Below are 21,763 nucleotides of genomic sequence, written 5' to 3' on the forward strand. Positions count from 1 at the left end.
TTTTTAAAGACTCTGCCGATAACCCCAAAAAGGCCATTTGCACCACATGCCAGGCCAGCATCAGCAGGGGTGGCAAAACGACCAGCCTGACCACCACCATCATGATCAGGCACAGGCACATGGCAGCAAAGCACCCGACTTTGTGGGCCGAACCCCAGGGTCCAGGAACAGTGTCTGCGGGTGGCACCATTGCTTTTTCCGCTGTTGTGCATGCAAGCCAATCATCTGTCCATGGTGCATGCGAAGACGCCTCCTGCCCTGCACCTGTCGTTGCACACTCTCAAGTAGCAGCATCAGGAAGCCCAACCATGTGTTTGTCCCAGCGCAGCGTTCAGTTGTCCATACCCCAGTCCTTGGAGTGCAAGCGCAAATATGCAGCCAACGCCCCACAGGCCACACTACTAAATTCTCACATTTCACGACTGCTTGCACTCAAAATGTTGCCTTTTAGGCTCGTGGAGGCGGAAGCATTACGCAACCTGATGGCGGCGGCCGTCCCTCTGTACTCGGTCCCCAGCCGCCACTATTTCTCCCGGTGTGCCGTGCCCGCATTACACAAGCATATGTCCCAAAACATTAGCCGTGCTCTCAACAACGCAGTTACCAGTAAAGTCCATCTAACCATGGACATGTAGACAAGTGCTTGTGGGCAGGGACGGTACATCTCGCTGACGGCACACTGGGTTAACATAGTGGAAGCCGGGACCCAGTCGGACCTTGGGACGGATCACGTCCTCCCGACGCCAAGGATTGCGGGCCCTAGGTCAATCAGGTTTGCCCCCACGGTCTACAGCTCCTGCACTTCATCCTCCTCCTCCTCTTCAGCCTCCATCTCCGAAATGACCACATCAGTCGCAAGCTGGAAGCACTGCAGCACTGCCTCGGCCAAGCGGCAACAGGCTGTGCTGAAGCTAATATGCTTAGGTGAAAAACCGCACAATGCTGAAGAGTTGTGGACAGCTGTGAAAGAGCAGGCAGATCTGTGGCTCACACCGCTGAACCTACAGCCAGGCATGGTCGTGTGTGACAATGGCGGGAACCTGGTGGCGGCTCTGAGGCAAGGCGAGCTCACACACGCACCATGTCTGGCCCTTGTGCTTAACCTCATGGTTCAGCGGTTTCTCAAATCCTACCCGGAGCTGCCGGATCTGCTTGTTAAAGTACGCCGCCTGTGTTCCCATTTTAGAAAGTCAGCTACAGCTTCCGCCGCCCTTGCAGTGTTTCAGCAGCATTTGCAGCTTCCGGCGCACAGACTGGTGTGTGATGTCCCCACGCATTGGAACTCTACACTGCAGATGTTGGGAAGGATTTGTGAGCAGAAAAGGGCAGTTGTTGAGTACCAGCATCAACAAGGCCGTCGGTATTCAGTTCAGACTCCACACATAAGACCTCAGGAGTGGACATGGATGTCAGACATATGTACCATCCCCCAAAACTTTGAGGACTCCACCAAGATGGTGAGCGGCGATGACGCCATAATTAACGTCACCATCCCTCTTCTCTGTCTTCTGAAACGCTCTCTGCTCACAATCAAAGAGGATGCATTGCAGGCGGAGCACGATGAGATGGAGCAAGGAACCATACAGAGTGATTCCACACAGCCCAGCCTTATCTCATCCCAACGTGGATTGGGTGATAATGAGGAAGAGGAGGAGGAGGAGGAAGGAGAGGAGCTAGTTTCAAGCACTATAGAAGGTACTACCTGCACAGCTGTCATACCGTCTGTTCAGCGTGGATGGCCAGAGGACAGAAAGGAGGAGGAGGAAGAGGAGGAGAGCATGGTCAGTCATCCTCTTGGTGAGGACACGGAAGTCTTGCCTGTTAGTGGTCTGGCACGCATGGCTGAGTTTATGTTATGCTGCCTTTCCATGACCCTCGCGTTCTCAAAATTTTGGGTGACAGTCATTGCTGGTTGGTGACACTTCTAGACCCACGCTACAAGGAGAACTTTATATCTCTTATTCCTGAGGCGGACAGGTCTACAAAAATGGGGCAGTACCAGAAGGCCCTTGTTGCGGAACTATTAAAAAAATTCTCATCTGAAAACGCTGGCGGCAGAGGGCACACTTCGTTGGACAACCAAGGAGTACAGGCGAGAGAGACACAAATTCAATCCGGCAGAGGCAGGGGAACACTGTCAAGGTTCTGGGAGCGTTTTCTCAGACCCTCCCATCGCACAGGCCCTGAGGTGCAGGGTACAGTACTTTCACAAGGAGTGCAAAGTTTGGGAAGATGCTGAGGGAGTACCTTGCCGACCGTACCAATGTCCTCCGTAATTCCTCTGTGCCTTATAATTATTGGGTATCCAAGCTGGATATGTGGAATGAACTGGCTCTCTATGCCTTGGAGGTCCTGGCCTGCCCTGCCGCCAGCGTTTTATCAGTGCGGGTTTTTAGTCCCGCTGATGGAACTATAGCTGATAAGCGCATCTGCCTGTCAACTGGAAATGCTGACAGGCTGACTCTTATAAAAATTAACAAGGGCTGGATTGGGCCAGACTTCTCAACACCACCCGGCCACTGCCGGTATGAGGTTGTGAAAAGCTTCCGCCTCCACGAGCCTAAAAGGCCACATTTCCAGTGCAAGCAGCTGTCAAAAATTTGGCTGTATAGTATTGCAGCCTGTGGGTGGGTGGCTGGCTGCATACTTGCGCTTGCATTCAAAGGAATGGGGTAGGGACAACTGAACGCTGCAGTGGGACCAGGACGTGAACGGTGATTGTTGCAAGTCTGCAACGACAGGTGCATGGTTGGAGGCATCTTCGCATGCGCCAAGGATCACTTATGATGGGCACACTTTTAGGCAGTGACCTGGGAGTTAGAGATGCTTCCAGAGGTCATCCCCATGCTGTTCCCATGACTTTTCTGCACTGTATGCATGTGTCTGATGATGTGTCACACACCACATGGCCAGAAAAGGTTGTAAAATGACATTTCCTGGTGAATGCGTTTGTCTTGGTTGAAAGCAATTCAAAAGTGCAAAAGCGCATCAAAAACGCTCCGTGTGAACATAGCCCAAGTTGTGGAGGAGTATTTTTTGTTTTTGGTTATTTATTTTGCCTTATATACAAGTCATTACCCTGGAAAGGATGTTCCTTAATATATTTCCCAGGAAAATCCATTTTGGTTTCGTTTTTGTATGTTTTATTGTGAGTCCGTAAAAGTGGCGTAATACTCTGACCACGTTGCTGACAGCAGTGATCTGGGAGTCAGAAATGTTTCCAGGGGTCTTCCCCATGCTGTTCCCATGTCATTTGAGCACTGTTCCCATTGATTTGGGCAATTTTTAGGCTTTCTACAGACGGCTGGGGGTGCCGCCTGAAAAATGCTCGAGTTTCCCATAGACTTACATTGGGCTCGTTGCTCGGGTCGAACACCCGAGTATTCCAATTTGCTCGACCCGAGCAACGAGTACCCGAGCATTTTAGTGCTTGCTCATCACTGTTAGCAATGTAAAAGTTAGTAGCTGGAAAATAGGGTCCTGTGGAAGCAGTGAAACGTGTACTAGAGATGAGCGGATCAATCTGGAGAGGATCGAATTAGTTGAATTTCTTCTAATCCATGGTTCCACACAAATTTAAACAATCTGCAATAAGATTTGTAAGGATCTGCACAAAAAAAAGTGCTCAGCGCCATTTCACATATGCTGGACACTCAGTAAGTGGGGTAATATAGTCTGGAGCGGCAGCGCGGGCTTCCCCATAATGCCCTGCAGTTATGTGATCACATGGTGCAGCACAGCCTATCAGGGGGCTATCACAAGCAGTATAAAGCATAGGGGTCAGCTAAGGAACACCATTTTATGCCTGTACTGTGTAGGGATAGGCACTCAGAGCACACAGCATACAGATATATAAAGGCCTAATATGATTGTGGTGTCCTACTTCAGTGCTGAAAAATGGGAGTGATAGTCTCCATCTGTGAACAGAAATTACAAGATTCAAGTGAAAATACAGTGAACTGTTGTAGTGTCTCATCATCCCCACTCAGTGTGTGACTGTGAGTAATTACATCATTGAAAATTTTGCAACTAAATCCAAAAATCCAAATTCTGAATTCAAGGATTATTTCTGTTTGTTTGTAATTGAAAATGCACTTTCTATGTTTTGAGAGGCACCATTTTCTCTTTTTTGAAAAAAAATAAATCTTTCCTAATTCTGAAACTTAAACACAAGTTTTTACCCATCAGCATGTGCTCGTTGTTTAAAATAATTTTTGAGCCTCCTTCATTGCTCGTCTAATATTAGACAAGTATACATGCCACCTGAAAACAGCGGCCAATTGCAAATGCTTGCTTTTGAGACTTGATTCTACGTAGATTTCCTGGACCCATCCTATTTCTTAAAGGCACGTGGACTTTTTATTTTTGTTTACGTTTTTTTTTAAAGAGAAAACTGCTCTACATAACGTACACCCCATGGCCATAATGCCATTGTTGCCACATATGTGTTACCAGTTGCGAGCCTACATGTAGCAACTTTTCATTTGGATTGAACATCATTATTTTTAAGAGAAAAAAAGAGGTTAAGATTTTGCAACCCTTCACATAGTCATGGCAGACTCTTCTTCTGAGACCAGACAACCCTTTTAATGGCACATGGTGTTCCTGGATCTTCTGACCCCCAGGAAACTATGTTAAAGTAACATGAGTTATTTGTCTACCAGAGCACTGTCGAATGAGGTTGCCGTTCTTAGTAAATATCTTCTAAGACCTCCTTTTTATTGAGAACTGTCTTTTGTATTTAATGTTGGAATTCAATTTAAAGGAGTTTTTCCACGATTCTACATTATTTCCTGCCCACAAGGTATGTATTTGACTGTTGGGGACCCCAGATTTTATACAATTTCTTCCACATGCTGAAGAGAACATTGAAAATTGACCAGGGCTGCAGATCTGCCAATGATACTTACGCTTTAGAGAATCTCATTGGAACCTAAATACATATCCATATTAGTAACTTATCCCTTACTCATATTATTTTATTTGCAGCTTGTTTCTTTGTTAAGAATGACAACTTAATCCAAATTAGCGTGCCCAGTGCACATTTGGCATGGCCTAGCGCCTCAGTGCACTATTCCGCTCTTACTAGTTGCATGCCTCCATCTTCCTTTCTTCTGATTGACAGCGCTCTGCATTGCCTGAGCTAGTTGTGTCTGTAATTAAAAGCGTGTTCATGTGAGTGTGCTCTTGCACACAAGTAATGTCTCCCTACACAACATCAGGAAACAGGACTGTATTCGAGCAAGCACATGTATGAATGCACTTTCAGTCATAGACAGCGCACACTTGGGTAATGCAATATCTATCAGTCAGAAAAAATGGACAGAAATAATCTCCTAATAAACTAAAGGAACAATTTTTATAAGGGGCGAATACCCTTCTAAAGATTATGCAATTTGCGACTGACAGACTCCTTTTAATGTGCATTTGACTCTGTTCTATGTTCAGAGCGTTACGCAGAAGTTGTTGTAATATGTTGTATGATTGTAATATGTCAATGTGAACATAACCTAAATGTGTTTTGTTCTTTATAGTTACATCAAAGTGGCTCTCGAGTAGTCCTCCTAGTTCTGGAATCGTCTGCATGGGAGATTTATGAGTCTCATGGAGTGACACCAAACATAGCATTCGCTGATACATCTTCCTTACCATACCAGCCACGAAAGCTTCACTTGGTGAGATGCCCACAGGGATATGGGTTCCTTTTAAGGCAAGAGAAGTGTTTAGGAGGACATGGTAAGCATTTTGATGTGAAGAAACAACTGCAAATAGACAACGAACAGAGAAAACACAGCAGATAGCTTGTACATTATGTATATGCCCCTTCTAATGGAAAAAGCTGTATATTGAGGCCACTTTTTTTTAGGTAGGTGATCATCTGGGTTATAATATGGCCATATGTTTCAACCAGCACGTACCACTTTAGGTTGATATTCTGAAAACGTATCGCAAGTGACAGGGCCGCCATAACAAGTATGAACACTATCTACTTACAGAATTTTTTAAATGTTTCTAGCTAAAAAATTATGATACAACAAAAAAAAAAATCAGTAATTGTGGGAGAACTTCTTAAAAAGGGATTGTTTTGCTTTGCAGAAATGTAACCATAATGAACGTTGGGCTTGCTGGCATACTTAGGCCCTGGAAACTATGGAGGAGGGTCAACAAGATCTATTCGGCTCATATGGGAAAACAAATATTAATAAAGACCCACTATATATGGGGCCCTGTTGGAAATTTTGCATTGGAGACAAATGTCAAGTTACGTCACTGCTGCTTTGGACAATATTTGTTAGACTGCTAAGCTGATCACAGTGAATCCCATAGCTGAAGCCCCCAGAGACCAGTTCCAATTTGTGGCTAAATCTGTAGAAAGTCTTTAATTTCCCTGCAATATCATCATGGGGGTAAAGAGGCATCATACATTTCCTATTCAAATCAATAGACTCCCATACAATGAACGAATGTACAGGATGTCTAAGAGATGAGAGCAGACCTGAACTGACCATCAGGCTGATTGGGCAAATTCCAGGTGGGCGGCACTGCGTAAAGCCACAGTTGGCCACTTGCTACAACCCCCACCTCTCTTGATCCATCTACTGTTGTTAATGTCATGCAAACAGATAAGTCTTGCAGCACACAAGGTTCTGCCTTTATGTATAACTCTGGCCATCAAATGTTCTGTGGAGGCCGAATTAAGGCTGCTCCAGTCCTCATTGTTCGTATCTCATCTCCTGTGTGCCCTGTGGACTCTGCCTGTAGTTAGTGCAGCCAGAGAAACTGCTCTCTGACTGTGTATATCCGATGCAGCTTCACAGAACTTCAGGAGGTGACCAAGTGTATGTGCACACGATCAGTAAACGCTGTAGATTGGATGTAGCGCACTTGCCCTGCGTGCAAACTGCAGTGTTCTACATTACAAGCAAAGTGGATGGGATTTCAAGAAATCTCATGCCCACTATGCGTCCCCGTGCACCTGCGGATCACCTGCGGACACGGACATGCAGCGCGTCTTTCCAGACCACAGCATGTCAATTTCTCTTGCAGAGTCGCTAGTCTCCGCAAGAGAAATTAGATCACTAAAATGTATTGATTGCATTGAATCTGCTTGGTTCAATGAACACATGTGGATTCACCTGCATGCAGCGCTTTGGACCGTGTGCACATAGCCTTAAAGCGCATCTGTCAGCAAGATTGTGCTCAGTAAGCCACATACTCTGTCAGGTGGGCGACATTACACTGATTAATATGATACCTTGGTTGATGAAATCCATCCTGTGGTTCTTGTGTAATCTTTACTTTCAGTTTGGAGATAATGATATGCTCGTGCTTTGGGGCGGCCTATGGGGGGTGCTGTATCTGGTGCTCTGCTTGCATATTCATCTGTATGCTTTTATGACAGCTCACTGATCATTCACTGACCTGCCTCGTATTTTACCTACCCCGCACTACTAGATGCATTATGTAAGATAGGAGGCAGGTCAATGAAGGCACAGTGACCTGTCATAAGAGCATAAGGAAGTCTCTTTCAACGCTACATATTTTCTTTTCCCTATTAATACCAGAACGTTTGCAGGCATATATACCTAATTTAAAATGTGCAAGGCGTGCGATAAGGAACAAGGAAGTGGACGTGCTTCTGATGGTGCACACAAAAGCCGAGACCGTGGGCCAGGTGAAACTGTGCGTGCTGCAAGGGCACAACAAACACGCTTATCCATGAGACCTAGCTTCCTGTCCCACACAGCTTCCTGTCCTGTCGCCAGAACAGTGTGAACAGGTGGCCGGTTGGATGTCAGTTAATGCTTCCAGTATGTCACACGGTCCAGTCTCACTATCCAAGAGTCTGGACCACATAAACATCACCGTGATCCTCCTTCCTCCCACCATGTCGAGTCCCAGGAGACAAGTGATCCCACACTCAGACACTCCGAGGAGCGCTTTACATTTCCATTTATTGATTCTGGTCTCTGGCCCTGCACGTTTCAAGAGGGACATGAGGAGCTCGTGTTTAGTGATGCCCAAATATTTGAGTAGCCACGGTCAGAAGAAGACGACGGTGGGTAACAGCAATTAGTGTCTGAAGAGGTAGATGATGATGAGACACCGTTGCCAACAAGTTATGTTGTTAAATCAACAATTCAGGAGGACCAGAGTATGGAAGTGGAAGACGAGGTGGTGGAAGATGAAGTCACTGACCCAACCTGAGAAGGTGCCATGCTGAGTAAGGCCAGCAGAGCAGAGGGGTAGGGATCTGCAGCACAACAACAGGTAGGAAGAGGCAGTGGGTGGGCAGAGGGAAAAGGCGGAAAGTGTTCCCCAGGGCACCCACACGTGTCAAGTTCCCAAGCCAAGTGTTAGGTGTTCCCCAGTCTGGTGCTTTTTTTTAACATTTGCATCCTGTGCTGTACCAAGATCAGCAGGGGCTTGACCACCACCAGCATGCTCAGGCACATGTCATCAAAGCACTAGGTGTCAATGTCTGCAGGTGACACCACTCTCTCTTCCCCTGTGCTACATGCTTGCTAATCCCCTGTCCATGACGCAGGCACGGATGCCTCCCACCCTGCACCTGTCGTTGCACATTCTCAATCACCATCAGCAACCACTTCCAATTCCTTGTCCCTGTGCAGCGTTCAGCTGTCCCTACCCCAGGCCTTGGAATGCCTAAACACTAAACGGGCACATTTCCAGACTGCTTGCCCTGGAAATGTTGCCATTTAGGCTTGTGGACATTGAGGATTTCTGCAACATCATAGCAGTGGCCATCCCTCGGTACTCTGTCACCACTATATTTTCCCGAAGTGCCATCCCCGCCTTACACCAGCACGTGTCACCCATGCCCTGACCAACGCAGTTACTGGCAAGGTCCACTTAATGACCGACACGTGGATAAGTGCTTGTGGCCAGGGACGCTACATTTTCCTGATGGCACAGTGGGTGAAACTAGTGGAGGCTGGGACCGAGTTGCTCCCTGGGAAGGCAAACGTTCTACCGAAGCCTAGGATTGCAGACCCTAATTCCATCACCTCCTACACTAGTTCGTGCACAACCTCATCCTCAATCTCTGAATAGTCATCTCGGAGCACGTCGTCCATATCAATCGCAAGCTGGAAGCACTGCAGCACTGCCTCGGTGAAGCAGCAACAGGCTCTGCTGAAACTAATTTGCTTAGGTGACAAACAGCACACCATCGCCGAGTGGTTGAAAGGTATAACAGACCAAACAGATCTGTGGCTCTCACCGCTAAACATACAACGAGGCATGGTCATGTGTGATAACGGCCATAACCTGGTGGTGGCTCTGAAGCTTGTCAAGCTCGTACACATACCATGCCTGGCCCACATGCTCAACTTGGTAGTTCAGTGGTTTCTGAAAACCTACCCAGATTTGCCTGAGCTACTTGTGAAGGTACGCGCGGGTGTACACCCACTTCCGCACGTTAGCTACAGCTGCTGCCAGTTTGGCAGTGCTGCAACTGCACTTGCAAGTGCCAGCTCACCAACTGATGTGCGACATGACCCCGCTCTGTAACTCCACATTACATATATTGGTAAGGCTTTGTGAGTAGCAGAGGGGAGTAGTTGAATACCAGCTACAACATGCCTATTGGTATTCTGGTCAGCTTCCGCACATAACAATCTACATACTGGGGATTTCTTTTACCCTTTTCCCCTGCCTCTTACCCTGGGGCTAATAGATTGTTTCATGCTATCTCTGTGTTTACAACTAATACTCATTAGCTCTATATGAATTTATTTATTTATTTTGTCAGAGGGCATTGTGCAATTATATGCTTGATTCCCAGGGTTGTGACCAGGGTGTTTTGTTACCCCGTCTATGTATAAACATAATACTATCCTCAGTACATTATTTCATCTGTTGCGATTCCCCTCATCGTCTATCCATGTTCTTTGTATGATGTTTATAATGTGTTTAATAAATTTACATTAAACAAAATGTGTCTGACCATATCACACACACCACATGCCCAGATAAGGTAGTAAAATGTTAAAATTACATTTACCGGTGACTGCTGATGGGTGTACTTTTATCCCCTCTCTACTATGTCATCTACTGTAGTCATAGTCGGCGGGGAAATATAGTGAGAGATGGCCAGGCTATTAAAGAGGGGAGAAGGCAATTTTTTTTCTCTTTCCCATTCCATTTGAACACTATTTCCAATCATATCAGTGATTTTCCTGTCCCCACCCCACCTCGCCTTCTTGTTAGGGTTTTCCGGAAAAATGCTTGAGTTTCCCATTGACTTCCATTATTTTCGTTACCCGAATCGAGCACACGAGCTTGATTCGAGTAACGAGCACTCAAGCATTTTAGTGCTCGATCATCACTAGTAAGTAATGCTCAGTTTGTTTCGTTATAACTACCGCAGCTTATAGCCCATAGTTTTCTGAACAGGGACAAACACTATACATATACAGTGCTCAGCATAAATGATTCCAGGAGTATGTTTCCTCATCTGAACGCAATCATACATTTATGGGGAATTCTGAAGGGAGTTTGACATCACTCTCTATTCAGAATCTGGGCTCTAAAAGACGTCATATTGGTGAATGGAAAAACGTAGATGTTGCAATATGTCTCCAACTTGTTCATTCCATGCATAGAAAACTTGGTGCTGTCTTTAAAACACATGGAGGTCATCCAAAATACTACATGTAGTAGTTTTTCATGTGGGGTGCATTTATTTTTACGCAAAACTGAAGATTTTGAAATGAAAGTTAAATTATTTACCTTACTTTCATGTTAGGAGTTAAAAGAAATGTTCTATGAAACTCAGTCTTGTCAAAATGTTAAAATTATTCTTATGGTCAGTGAGATAGTGACTGAATTCTTACTTTTCAAAGGTGTCTTCTTGCATGAATATCACCGGTCTTGAATTGGGACCAATGTATGTAGACCTTGTAAGTATTATACTACGGACTTTAAAGTATTATGCTTCTTTTTTCCAGGTCAGTTTCTGCGTGAGCTGGACCCAGGACTTCCAGCAGAAGTTTCCGGAATGCGTGAAGGAGACCGTCTATTAGGAGTGAATGGACAGAGTGTGGAGGGATTGGAACATGAAGACATTGTTAGTCTCATTCAGGAAAGTGGAAAACAAGTAACTCTGCTTGTAATCAGCAATGAAGGGGACAGATTCTACAGTGAGGTAATTAAAGGCCTAGGGAGGCATTACAATTATTAATAAAATGGTCAAAAATGTGAGAAAAGGTTAAAACTCATGTGAAAATGAACAGTCGGATGTTTAAAGTGTAGCATGTTAAACTTGCCACATCATGTAATAGTGGCTGCAGAGCTAAGTAAAATTATTTTTTTATTTTCCATCTCCGTTGCAAAGTAATTGCCTTGTTACATTTCTGTTCTAATTTCCCTCTCAATCACGTTAGGAGAGATTCTTCTTTGGGGAAGAGTACTTTTCCCCCTGCATGGCATTGTCCAATCATAAGCAGGAGGCATCATACAGATGGAAAAAAAAACAAACATTTGCCCTGAGAAGGTTAGAACAGGATTTTTCCTGTTAGATAAAAATACATCTGTTCAATTCTAAATATAAACTTTTCTAATGCCTGACACATATTTTGGGGTGTTTGTCCCTCAACAGTTCCAAACAAGGGACCTCTTGTTTTGTAGTGAAGAGGGGAAAGCTCCCTGGAACACGTGTCAGGGATTAGTTGGTTTATAATTTGAATTGAATGGATGTATTTTTATACCGGAGGAAGATTCCTGAGTTTGAAATCGAAATGTGTTGCAGTTTTATCCTAATAATAAAGCAGAAAGTTCTATATACTTACCTTGTTCATGATGGTTTAATCTTCTGGACAAACACCACACTCAGACACCCATTGCAGTTGGTGTTGAATGCACCTGCGTATCTGAAACATAGAGAAAGAGCCTTCAGAGGGGAAAACTGGTTTAAAATGCAGAATACAGTAATATAATAACCAGAAATTGTGTAATTTCTCACACACACCCATGTGACTTCATATTGTAATACATTAACTGAGATGACTGGTACACTTTACTAAAATCATAAAAAATTTTCATGGAAATTTGATTCTCATTGAATTTATTTGATGCAAATTGATTTCTCTTCACTATGCTCTGAATACTCACCTCACCGCTCACAAGTCTCACCTACGGGAGCAGAGGGACAAATGATCAGGGAAGTGAGTATTATTATTATGTTTTTTTAACGGCCCCCTACAATTCAGCAACATGGCGGCCACAGCTGGTCGCCCTATTCCTGAATTTGTGTGAAGACAATTGCAAAATAATCTATATTCTGAAGAATATGAATTTTTGTAAAATTTGAAAATTCAATTCCACTAGAATTAATTTGTTCATATATAGTACATGTAATGAGACATAGTATTAAAGGGAATTTTTCAGTAGGATCATCCCTCCTAAGTCGTCTATATGAGAATGTACGTTATAGGAAACTGAATAAAATAAAATGATACATCTGCGATCTGATGTCTTATTCCAGAGAAATCCACATTTTTCTTATATGTAAGTGAGCTGATCAGGATTATGGCCCAGACACAGATCTGCTTGAGAATCTCCCTCCAGAGATTATAGTAAATGTGATTATAACTGACACATGTGCAAGTTTCCGCTATTTGCTTCAGCTTCCACCTCACAAGCAGATAGGATTGCAACAGTGTTGCAATACAGCAGAGCTGTGAGAGCTGCAGCTGCTAACGTGTTTGTAAGGAGAGAAAGTTAAGTTCTACTGTTTTGTGTTACTTACTTGTCTCACAAGTAATGCCGCCTTTCATTTACAAAAATCTCTGGAGGCAGAGTCTCCAGCAGATCAGTGTCCGGCCCATAGCTCTGATCAGCTCATTTACATATAAGAAAAACATGGATTTCTCTGGAATAAGACATCAGATCACAGATATCAAGGTATCATTTTATTTGACTTTCTATGACCTACATGCCCTTATAGACGGCTTAGGAGGGTTGATCCTACTAACAGATTCCCTTTAAAAGGAAAAAGGTCCCAGTAAATGAATGTTTTAATGATGCTGAAAACCTGTTTACCTGAAAATGTAAGTAAACAAAATTAGATGTAGATTTAAAAACTTTTCATAAACTATTTGGTTATTTTATACTCCATGTTTTTTCTCAATCAGATTGAAACCTCACCTCTGCTTTTTTATGAAGATATCAGTCGAGTTAAATCTTCAGAAGGTGATCACTCAAATCAAAGAGAATCACTCTCATCCAGTATTACAGAGGTGATATATTTTTGTATTTGTTATTTTCTTAATATTTGCTCAAGCATTTTAAAAATAGTATCAAGCAGGCCTAATGCAAGTTCCCAAACTCCAATCCTCACGGCACCCAACAGATCATGTTTTCAGGATTTCCTTAGCATTGCACAGGTGATGGAAGTATTGTCAAGGCCTCAGGAATTTTCTCACCTGGGCAATACTATGGAAATCCTGAAAACATGACCTGTGGGGGGCTGTGAGGACTGGAGTTTGGGAACAGTCAAATGCTGGGACAGAAAATACAAAAATACAATATAAATGCTATGCGTATATGTATATAAAAAGTCTACACACCCCTGTTAAAATGTCAGGTTTTTATCATGTAAAAATCATACCAAGAAGAAGCATTTCAGAACTTTTCCCACTCATAATCTGTACAAATTCTTTGAGAAATAAACTGAAATATTGAGGGGAAAATAAAAACAACAAAACTAAAATAATTTGGTTGCATAAGTGTAAACACCCTCTTATAATTGGGGATATGGTTGTGTTTAGAATTAGGGAATCACATTTACACTCATGTTAAATAGTAGTCAGCACACAGCCGCCATCATTTACAGTGATTCTGATCAACTCCATATTATGTTTAGCTGTTCTTGTAGGATTTTCCTGAGATTTTGTTAGTTGCATTTTACACTGGAAGCCATGGTCCGTAATCAACTTAGAACAATGCAAAGGGATCTCACTGTTGAACGTTATCAGTAAGGAGAAGTGTACAAAAATTTTTTCAAGTCATTAGAGACTCCATAGAACACTGAAGACGGTCATCAAGATGTGGCTTAAATTTTGCACAACAGTGACATTACCTAGCACTGGATGTCCCTCAAAATTCGATGAAAAGACAAGAAGAAAATTGGTTTGAGAGGCTGCCAAGAAGCCAACAGCAACATTACAGGAGCTGCAATAATTTCTGGTAAGTACTAGTTGTGTATTGTATGTGACAACAATCTCCATATTCTTCATATGTCTGTTCTGTGGAGTAGGGTGAAAATATAGAAACCTTTTCTTGAAAAGAAAAACATTCAAGCCTGGCTATGTTTTGCCAAAATCTACACCAAGTCTGCTGAATGAATGGGAAAACATGTTAAAATCTGATGAGATCAAGGTTAAACTTTTTGGCCATCAATCCAAAAGTTATGTTTGGCACAAGCCAGCACTGCTCATCACCAAAAAAAAATCCATACCCACAGTGAGACATGGTGGAGGCAGCATTATACTTTTGGGCTATATTTTGGCAGCTAGAACTATGGCTTTAGTTAATGTAGAGGAAATTTTTAAAAGTTCAAAATATCAGTCAATTTTGCAATAAAACCTTCAGTCCTCTGCTAAAAAGCTGAAGAGGAATCTCACCTTTCAGCATGACAGTGACCCCAAGTATACCTCCAAATCATCAAAAGAATGGCTCCGTCATAAGAAAATCTAAAATTTGGAATGGCCTAGTCAGAGCCCATAGCTGGATACAATTGAAAATCAGTGGGTGACCTGAAGAGGGCGCTGTACACAGAAGATTCCTTCACAATTTGACAGGTTTGGAGCTACTGCAAGGAAGAGTGGGCAAAGATTGTCAATTCTAGATGTGAATGCTGTCATAAATTCAAAGGGTACTTCAACAAAGTATTAGTTTAAGGGTGTGCATATTTATTCAACCATATTATTTTACTTCTTTAGTTTTCCTTTTCCACCCAAAAAGATTTCAGTTTGTTTCTCAATGGATTTTTACAGATTATGGGTGATATTAAAGGTGGAAAAAGTTCTGAAATTATTCTTCTTGGTATGATAAGACATCAGCTTTTTCTCTTTTGCAAAAATGGACCAACTTTCACCTGTTTTAGCTCTGTGCAGGGGCGCAACAATCGCGTCACAGAGGGTGTGATCATGACCGGGTCATGTGAGAGAGGGACACATCGATGCCAGCGCCTATTGCAGCTGGATGTCCATCCTGCTGAAATAAGCTCTGTCATTAACGGGCTCCCTCCCACATGGACCAGGTCACGGTCGCACCCTCTACTGTAGTGCATGAGCTCTGTAGTGCTGTGGCGATGGTGTGGGTGCCCACAGAGGGGACTCTGAGTGCACCCCTGGAAGGTGTGCCATTGGTTTGCCAACACTGCGTTAGACTGACAGTCTATTTGATGTTGCCAACAGTCAGACCTCTTCCAAATGTTTGTTATTTCCACACATGGTCTGTGTTTTTAATGGATGGAACATGCACCTATTGTATTAAAAAGATTTGCAAATAATAATTGAGATATGTCCATTTCTTTTCTGATTTGCAGATCAAACTCTCCCATTCAAATGACTTGGTCTATGGGGAAAAACGGATAGTATTCGTAGGCCTCCATGTGTTATCTAAGTAGCTGAGCAGCTGATAGGTGAAGCTTTGAAAATCTCTGTATTGATTTCTATTTTTCATACGAGAAAAACAGATGACACAAATTGTAAAAGCTCATACATGGACCAAAAATGGATCCAGCCCACTGAAAAAATGGTCCATTTTTCATGAATGAGATAAAAGCAGATGTCTAATGAGGCCAAACTAAAAAGACAGCTAATCCAGAGAAAAAATTATGCAGGCTCTATCATTGGTGAGGGATGAGAAGTTATTTGGCATAAGAGAAATTAAGCTGTTGTATTATTATTATTATTATTTATTATTATAGCGCCATTTATTCCATGGCGCTTTACATGTGATAGGAATATACATAACAAAAGCATTTACATAAACTTAACAAAACGAGTCAGCGACTGGTACAGGAGGAGCGAGGACCCTGCCCGCGAGGGCTCACAGTCTACAAGGGATGGGTGAGGATACAGTAGGTGAGGGTAGAGCTGGTCGTGCAGTGGTGTTTACTGCAGGTTGTAGGCTTGTCGGAAGAGGTGGGTCTTCAGGTTCCTTTTGAAGGTTTCCACGGTCGGCTAGAGTCTGATATGTTGGGGTAGAGAGTTCCAGAGTAGGGGGGAAGCACGGGAGAAATCTTGTATACGATTGTGGGAGGAGGAGATAAGAGGGGAGTAGAGAAGGAGATCTTGTGAGGATCGGAGGTTGCGTGCAGGTAAGTACCGGGAGACTAGGTCACAGATGTATGGGGGAGACAGGTTGTGGATGGCTTTGTATGCCATGGTTAGAGTTTTGAACTGAATTCTCTGGGCAATGGGGAGCCAGTGAAGGGATTAACAGAGAGGAGAGGCCGGGGAATAGCGGGGGGACAGGTGGATTAGTCGAGCAGCAGAGTTTAGGATAGATTGGAGAGGTGCAAGAGTATTGGAAGGGAGGCCACGGAGCAGGAGGTTGCAGTAGTCGAGGCGGGATATGATGAGGGCATGCACTAGTGTTTTTGCAGAGTCTTTGCTGAGGAATGCACGGATCCGGGAGATGTTTTTGAGTTGGAGTCGGCAGGAGGTGGAAAGGGCTTGGATATGTGGCTTGAAGGAGAGATCAGAGTCCAGGGTTACCCCAAGGCAGCGAGCTTGTGGGACTGGGGAGAGTGAACAGCCATTGACGTTGATGGATAGGTCGGATGGGGGATGTGAATGAGAGGGTGGAAAGATGATGAACTCTGTTTTATCCATGTTGAGTTTTAGAAATCTGTCGGAGAAGAAGGATGAGATGGCGGACAGACATTGTGGGATTCTGGTTAGTAGGGAGGAGATATCGGGTCCAGAGAGGTAGATCTGTGTGTCGTCAGCATAGAGGTGATACTGAAAGCCGTGAGACTCTATGAGCTGTCCCAGGCCGAAGGTGTAGATGGAGAAGAGCAGAGGTCCTAGAACTGAACCTTGGGGGACACCGACAGATAGGGGGCGAGATGAGGAGGTGGTGCGTGAGTGGGAGACGCTGAATGTCCTGTCTGTTAAGTATGAGGAGATCCAAGATAGAGCCAAGTCCGTGATGCCAAGAGATGAGAGAATCTGGAGTAAGAGGGAATGGTCCACTGTGTCAAAGGCAGATGACAGGTCCAGAAGGAGGAGGATAGAGTAGTGTTGCTTGGATTTGGCATTTAGTAGGTCGTTGGTGACTTTGGTCAGGGCAGTTTCAGTCGAGTGATGCGGTCGGAAGCCAGATTGTAGACGGTCGAAGAGGGAGCAGGAGGAGAGGTGGGAGGACAGTTCAGAATGGACATGTTGTTCTAGAAGTTTTGAGGCAAAGGGGAGGAATGATATGGGGCGGTAGCTGGTCAGAGAGGAAGGGTCAAGGGAGGGCTTTTTGAGGATGGGTGTGATTGTGGCATGTTTGAAACATGAGGGGAAGACTCCGGTTGTTAGTGATAGATTGAAGGGGTGGGTTAGGGTTGGGATGAGGACTGTGGTGAGGTTAGTGATGAGGTGGGATGGGATTGGGTCAAGTTCGCAGGTGGTGAGGTGTGATTTGGAGAGTAAAGAGGAGACTTGACCTTCTGTAATGGTGGAGAAGTGGGGTTTGGAGGAGGAGGGTTGAGTAGATATGAGGAGGGGTTGTGTGGACTTTAGGCCAAAGTTTTGTCTGATGGTGTCAATCTTCTGTTTGAAGAATGAGGCAAAGTCGTCGGCTGAGATGAGAGAAGAGGGAGGAGGTGCTGGCGGACGAAGGAGAGAGTTGAAAGTGTTAAATAGCTGTTTAGGGTTGTGAGATAGGGAGGATATGAGAGATGAGAAGTAGGTTTGTTTTGCTGTAGTGAGTGCGGACTTGAAATTAGTGAGGGATTGCTTGAATGCGATGAAGTGCTCGATGGAGTGAGACCTTTTCCATCTCCGCTCCGCAACCCTGGAGGCCCGGCGCAGTTCTTTGGTAAGTTTAGTGTGCCAGGGTTGCCTGTTGAATGTGCGAGGTGTGGTGTGTGTGAGAGGGACGATCGAGTCTAGAGCTGAAGCTATTGTGGTGTTATATGAAGCAGCAGCAACGTCTGCATCGTGCAAGGAATTTATGTCTGTGAGAGGAAGGAGGGATTCAGAGAGAGAGTGTAGGTCAAGGTGTTTGAGATTTCTGCGAGGGTGTGTGAGTTTGTGGAGTGGGGATTGTGCACCCGGAGAGGAGAGGGTAGAGAATGTGAGGAGGTTATGGTCAGAGAGAGGGAGTGGTGAGTTAGAGAGGTTAGATAGGGAACAGAGGCGGGTGAAGATGAGGTCCAGTGTGTGGCCATCTTTGTGGGTGGGTGTGGAAGACCATTGAGTGAGTCCAAAGGAGGAAGTGAGGGATAGGAGCTTAGAGACAGACGAGTGGGGAGTGTCAATGGGGATGTTGAAGTCACTCATTATGATAGTGGGGATGTCAGTGGAAAGGAAGTGAAGCAGCCAGGTAGTGAAATGGTCTAAGAAGGTGTGGCTTGCCCTGGGGGTCGGTAAACGACGGCCAGTTGGAGGTTGGAGGGGGAATAGATGCGCACACAGTGCACCTCAAAAGAGGGGAGTGTAACGGAGGGTGGCAGTGGGATTTTGGTGAAAGCGCAGAGTTCTGATAGGAGGAAACCTACGCCTCCACCATGTTTGCCATTGGGGCGGGGGGTGTGGGAAAGGTGGAATCCGCCATATGAAAGGGCAGCTGGGGAGGCTGTGTCAGAGGGGGTGAGCCAGGTTTCGGTGATGGCGAGGAAGGAGAGTTTGTTTGTAATGAAAAGATCGTGGATGAAGGAAAGTTTGTTGCAGACAGAGCGAGCGTTCCATAGAGCTCCTGTTAGTATAGCTGAGGAGGTGGGTATTAGTTGGATGGGTATGAGGTTAGAAGGGTTGCGACAGTTTGAGGAAGGTCGTGGATAGGAGGTAGAAGTGACTTTGGGGATATGGCGAGGAGGACCAGGATTTGGAGAGATATCTCCAGCAGTGAGGAGGAGCAGAGAAAGTGTTAGCAGGTGGGAGCAAGAGAGAGCATGAGGTGGCTGTCTGTGTTTGGAGATCCAGGATTGAATGTTGAGGAATAATTTGGAGGAGGAGGTGAGATGAATGGGGAGGATGGAGGGAGAGATGAAGAGTTTCTTACTTGGTGTAGGGATTTGAGGGGTTATTAGAAAGTGGAGGACTATAGAGTATTATTAAAGTCGTGGTCTGAAGTCTAAATTTCATTCTAAATCCCTATCTATTTAGTGCAGTAATCTAAGCTATTTTCTAATACACTTGTATTAGAAACTCCCTATCCAGCCCCAACTACACTATTTAACTGCTATTCGATTTTTTTTCCCTATTTCCTATATGATGACACTTTGTTTGAGAATCTCAGTGCATGTGACGCGCCCCCTGGGCCTGTGCTGCTGCTGCTGTGCAGGGGGAATACCCGGATCGCTGGGGGTTGTAGTTCTCCGTGGCGGTGACCCGGTCCGTGCCCAGGGTGGTCAAACCAGTGGCAGTCTATTTGTATTGGAATAAGTGTCCGACTACGCCACCCGTGGATTGCGGTCAGTGGGGACCGCCGCTGCGCTGCAGACCGCTGAGGCTGATGTTGTTTGCGCAGCCGAGTATGGGATGACTCCCCACGGGAGAAGTATTACCTCAGGGCAGCTAAGGTGGAAGATGATGGGAGTGATGGTGTGAGGGTCCCAGTACTAATGGTGCTGGTGCGGCAAGGAATCACAGAGACGTGTGGTGCAGTTCAGGGTCTTTACTGATGGTACAAGGCAGACCCTCCCGGGAGTACTGGCTAGTATAAGGGGCCTGGTCAGTCTGCGAGCAAGCAGGAGTTCCCCTGGCCAGGTGGAGTTGTAGGCCTCCCCGTTTATCTGCACTCTTCCTGGCTACCTTGCTGTCAGCGGTTACAAGTAGCCCACGTCCCTGAGTATACCGTGTGGTGCTCACCCGTATGGCTGGTGACTTGGGGCCTTCTGTTAGCCTCCGCTCCTGGATGGCGGCGCTGGTCCCTTCTCTGTGACTGAGCCTCCGGGCTTCTATGGCCAGAGGACCTGGAATCCCCTGCCGGCTGGTTTCTGCTGCTGGGTGTATATCAGTCCCCACAGCCTCGGACTCCTGTGTCCGGCTTTAGTATCTTCGTCCAGGGCGAACTCTGCTCAGCTCCAGCCCCTGGACTTCTGCTACTGCTCCTCCAGAGCTCCTGATCTCACTTTCCCTCTCCAGACTCTGACTCTGCCTGCAGCTTCACTCTGACTGCTCTAATCCCGCCCCAGACCCAGTTTAAAAGGGCAGATTCCTCCCCTCCCAGGTCTGGGCGGACCGTGTTGCATGTTTAGGGATCCTGACCAGAGAAACCTCCCACTTGCTCTCAGATATAATATCTCTATTACTGTGGCAACCAGACCCCTGGGGTGTCACATTCCCCCCTAGTAAATTTTAGTACTCCGGGACTAAACACATTTTTTTAAAGAAACATAAATACAAGGTATAACAATAATACAATAACATATTCACAAGAAACTTTAGTCTGTAGAGGTCACGGCGTTTCCGTGACCGGGTGTCCATATCACCCAAGGTGAAGTTTATGAAACAAAGGGGGTGTCCATGTCACCCAACAAGGCGAAGTCTTGGCACAGAATAGGGGACCTGTCCAAAGCAAACCCCTTGCGTTGTCCTTGGGCGTGGCTGCAAGGGTAGACTAACTACTTTGGGCCGCAAGGAGGCCACGCCAGACAGGTTTTCTCTTCCGCGGCCGTCTTCGCAAGAGGCACCAAGGTGCAACTATCTACAAAACTGTTCCGGTTATCCAGTGTCCATAACCTGTTAGTCCAAATAAATCTGCAGGGTAACTGAGAAACATAATTAGTAACAGGCAACAAACATAAACCATAAACATTTTTCAATAAACAGTCAACTTTACAGTGCATTGGTTTAGATTCTCCAGCGAGCGGGTATCTGACCTCTAGTGACTCTAGTGGACCTACGGAGCTCACTAACTGGTTCTGCACTACAGGGTGTAGGAGGTGTTATGGGCAAGCTGGGCAGCTTTCTGCGCACTCTTTGGCTCACTAGGGGCACGGCAGGCTCACTACTAGCAGAGGGTTGATCCTCCTGTACTGCTGGTGTGGACTCTTCTGCCTCTTGGGCCAGCTGCTCTTCCAGCTCTACCGGTTCCTCTGTAGGCACTTGCGGGGCTGGCTGGAGAAAGGTGAGGACGGGTACCACGACAGCGCCGTTTACTTGTGTCCAAGACCGGGGGAAGTCTCCGAGTACGGTACTGATCATTTCTTCCCTTTCCTCTGCGGGTTGAGGGTTTTCTTGATCTTCTTCAGAGCTTTGCAGCTGCTCGGGACACTTCTTCAGGTGGTCTCTGGAGACAATGGCTGTGGTTTCTCCTCCATCCTTACTGATTACGCAGATTTTTGGGTTCTCATGGCTTGATGGCAGTACGGTGTACGGGTCCTTCTCCCACTGGTCGTCCAACTTGTGGAGCCGCCTCTTCCTCTTCAAGACCTGCTCTCCAGGTACCAGGGGAACAGCGGGAGCATACTGGTTATAAGCCTTCTCTTGCCTTTCTCTAGCTTGAGACAGACTTCGCTCGACGCTCTCCTGTACTTTCCGATACTGCTGCTGCCGTTCTGTATCCCAGTCTG

The 21,763-nt window shown here is 45.4% G+C and overlaps 1 protein-coding gene across 2 annotated transcripts in view; it reads left to right on the forward strand.

Moving 5' to 3' along the window:
* The window catches only part of NHERF4 (NHERF family PDZ scaffold protein 4), a 98,960-nt gene that overhangs the window by 55,292 nt on the left and 21,905 nt on the right, over positions 1-21,763 (forward strand). Inside the window, exons 7-10 of one of the 2 annotated variants that reach the window (XM_073656622.1) lie at positions 5,535-5,736; positions 10,974-11,170; positions 13,158-13,262; positions 15,575-15,670. In XM_073656622.1, coding sequence (XP_073512723.1) covers positions 5,535-5,736; positions 10,974-11,170; positions 13,158-13,262; positions 15,575-15,655 — 585 coding nt within the window. In that variant the 3' untranslated portion in view covers positions 15,656-15,670. The remainder of the gene's footprint in view (positions 1-5,534; positions 5,737-10,973; positions 11,171-13,157; positions 13,263-15,574; positions 15,671-21,763) is intronic. The other variant, XM_073656623.1, reaches the window with a different exon arrangement.

This window comes from Phyllobates terribilis, unplaced genomic scaffold (assembly GCF_046119375.1).
Source record: "Phyllobates terribilis strain yellow unplaced genomic scaffold, ASM4611937v1 Scaffold_12__6_contigs__length_324123572, whole genome shotgun sequence".
Lineage (NCBI taxonomy): Eukaryota > Metazoa > Chordata > Amphibia > Anura > Dendrobatidae > Phyllobates > Phyllobates terribilis.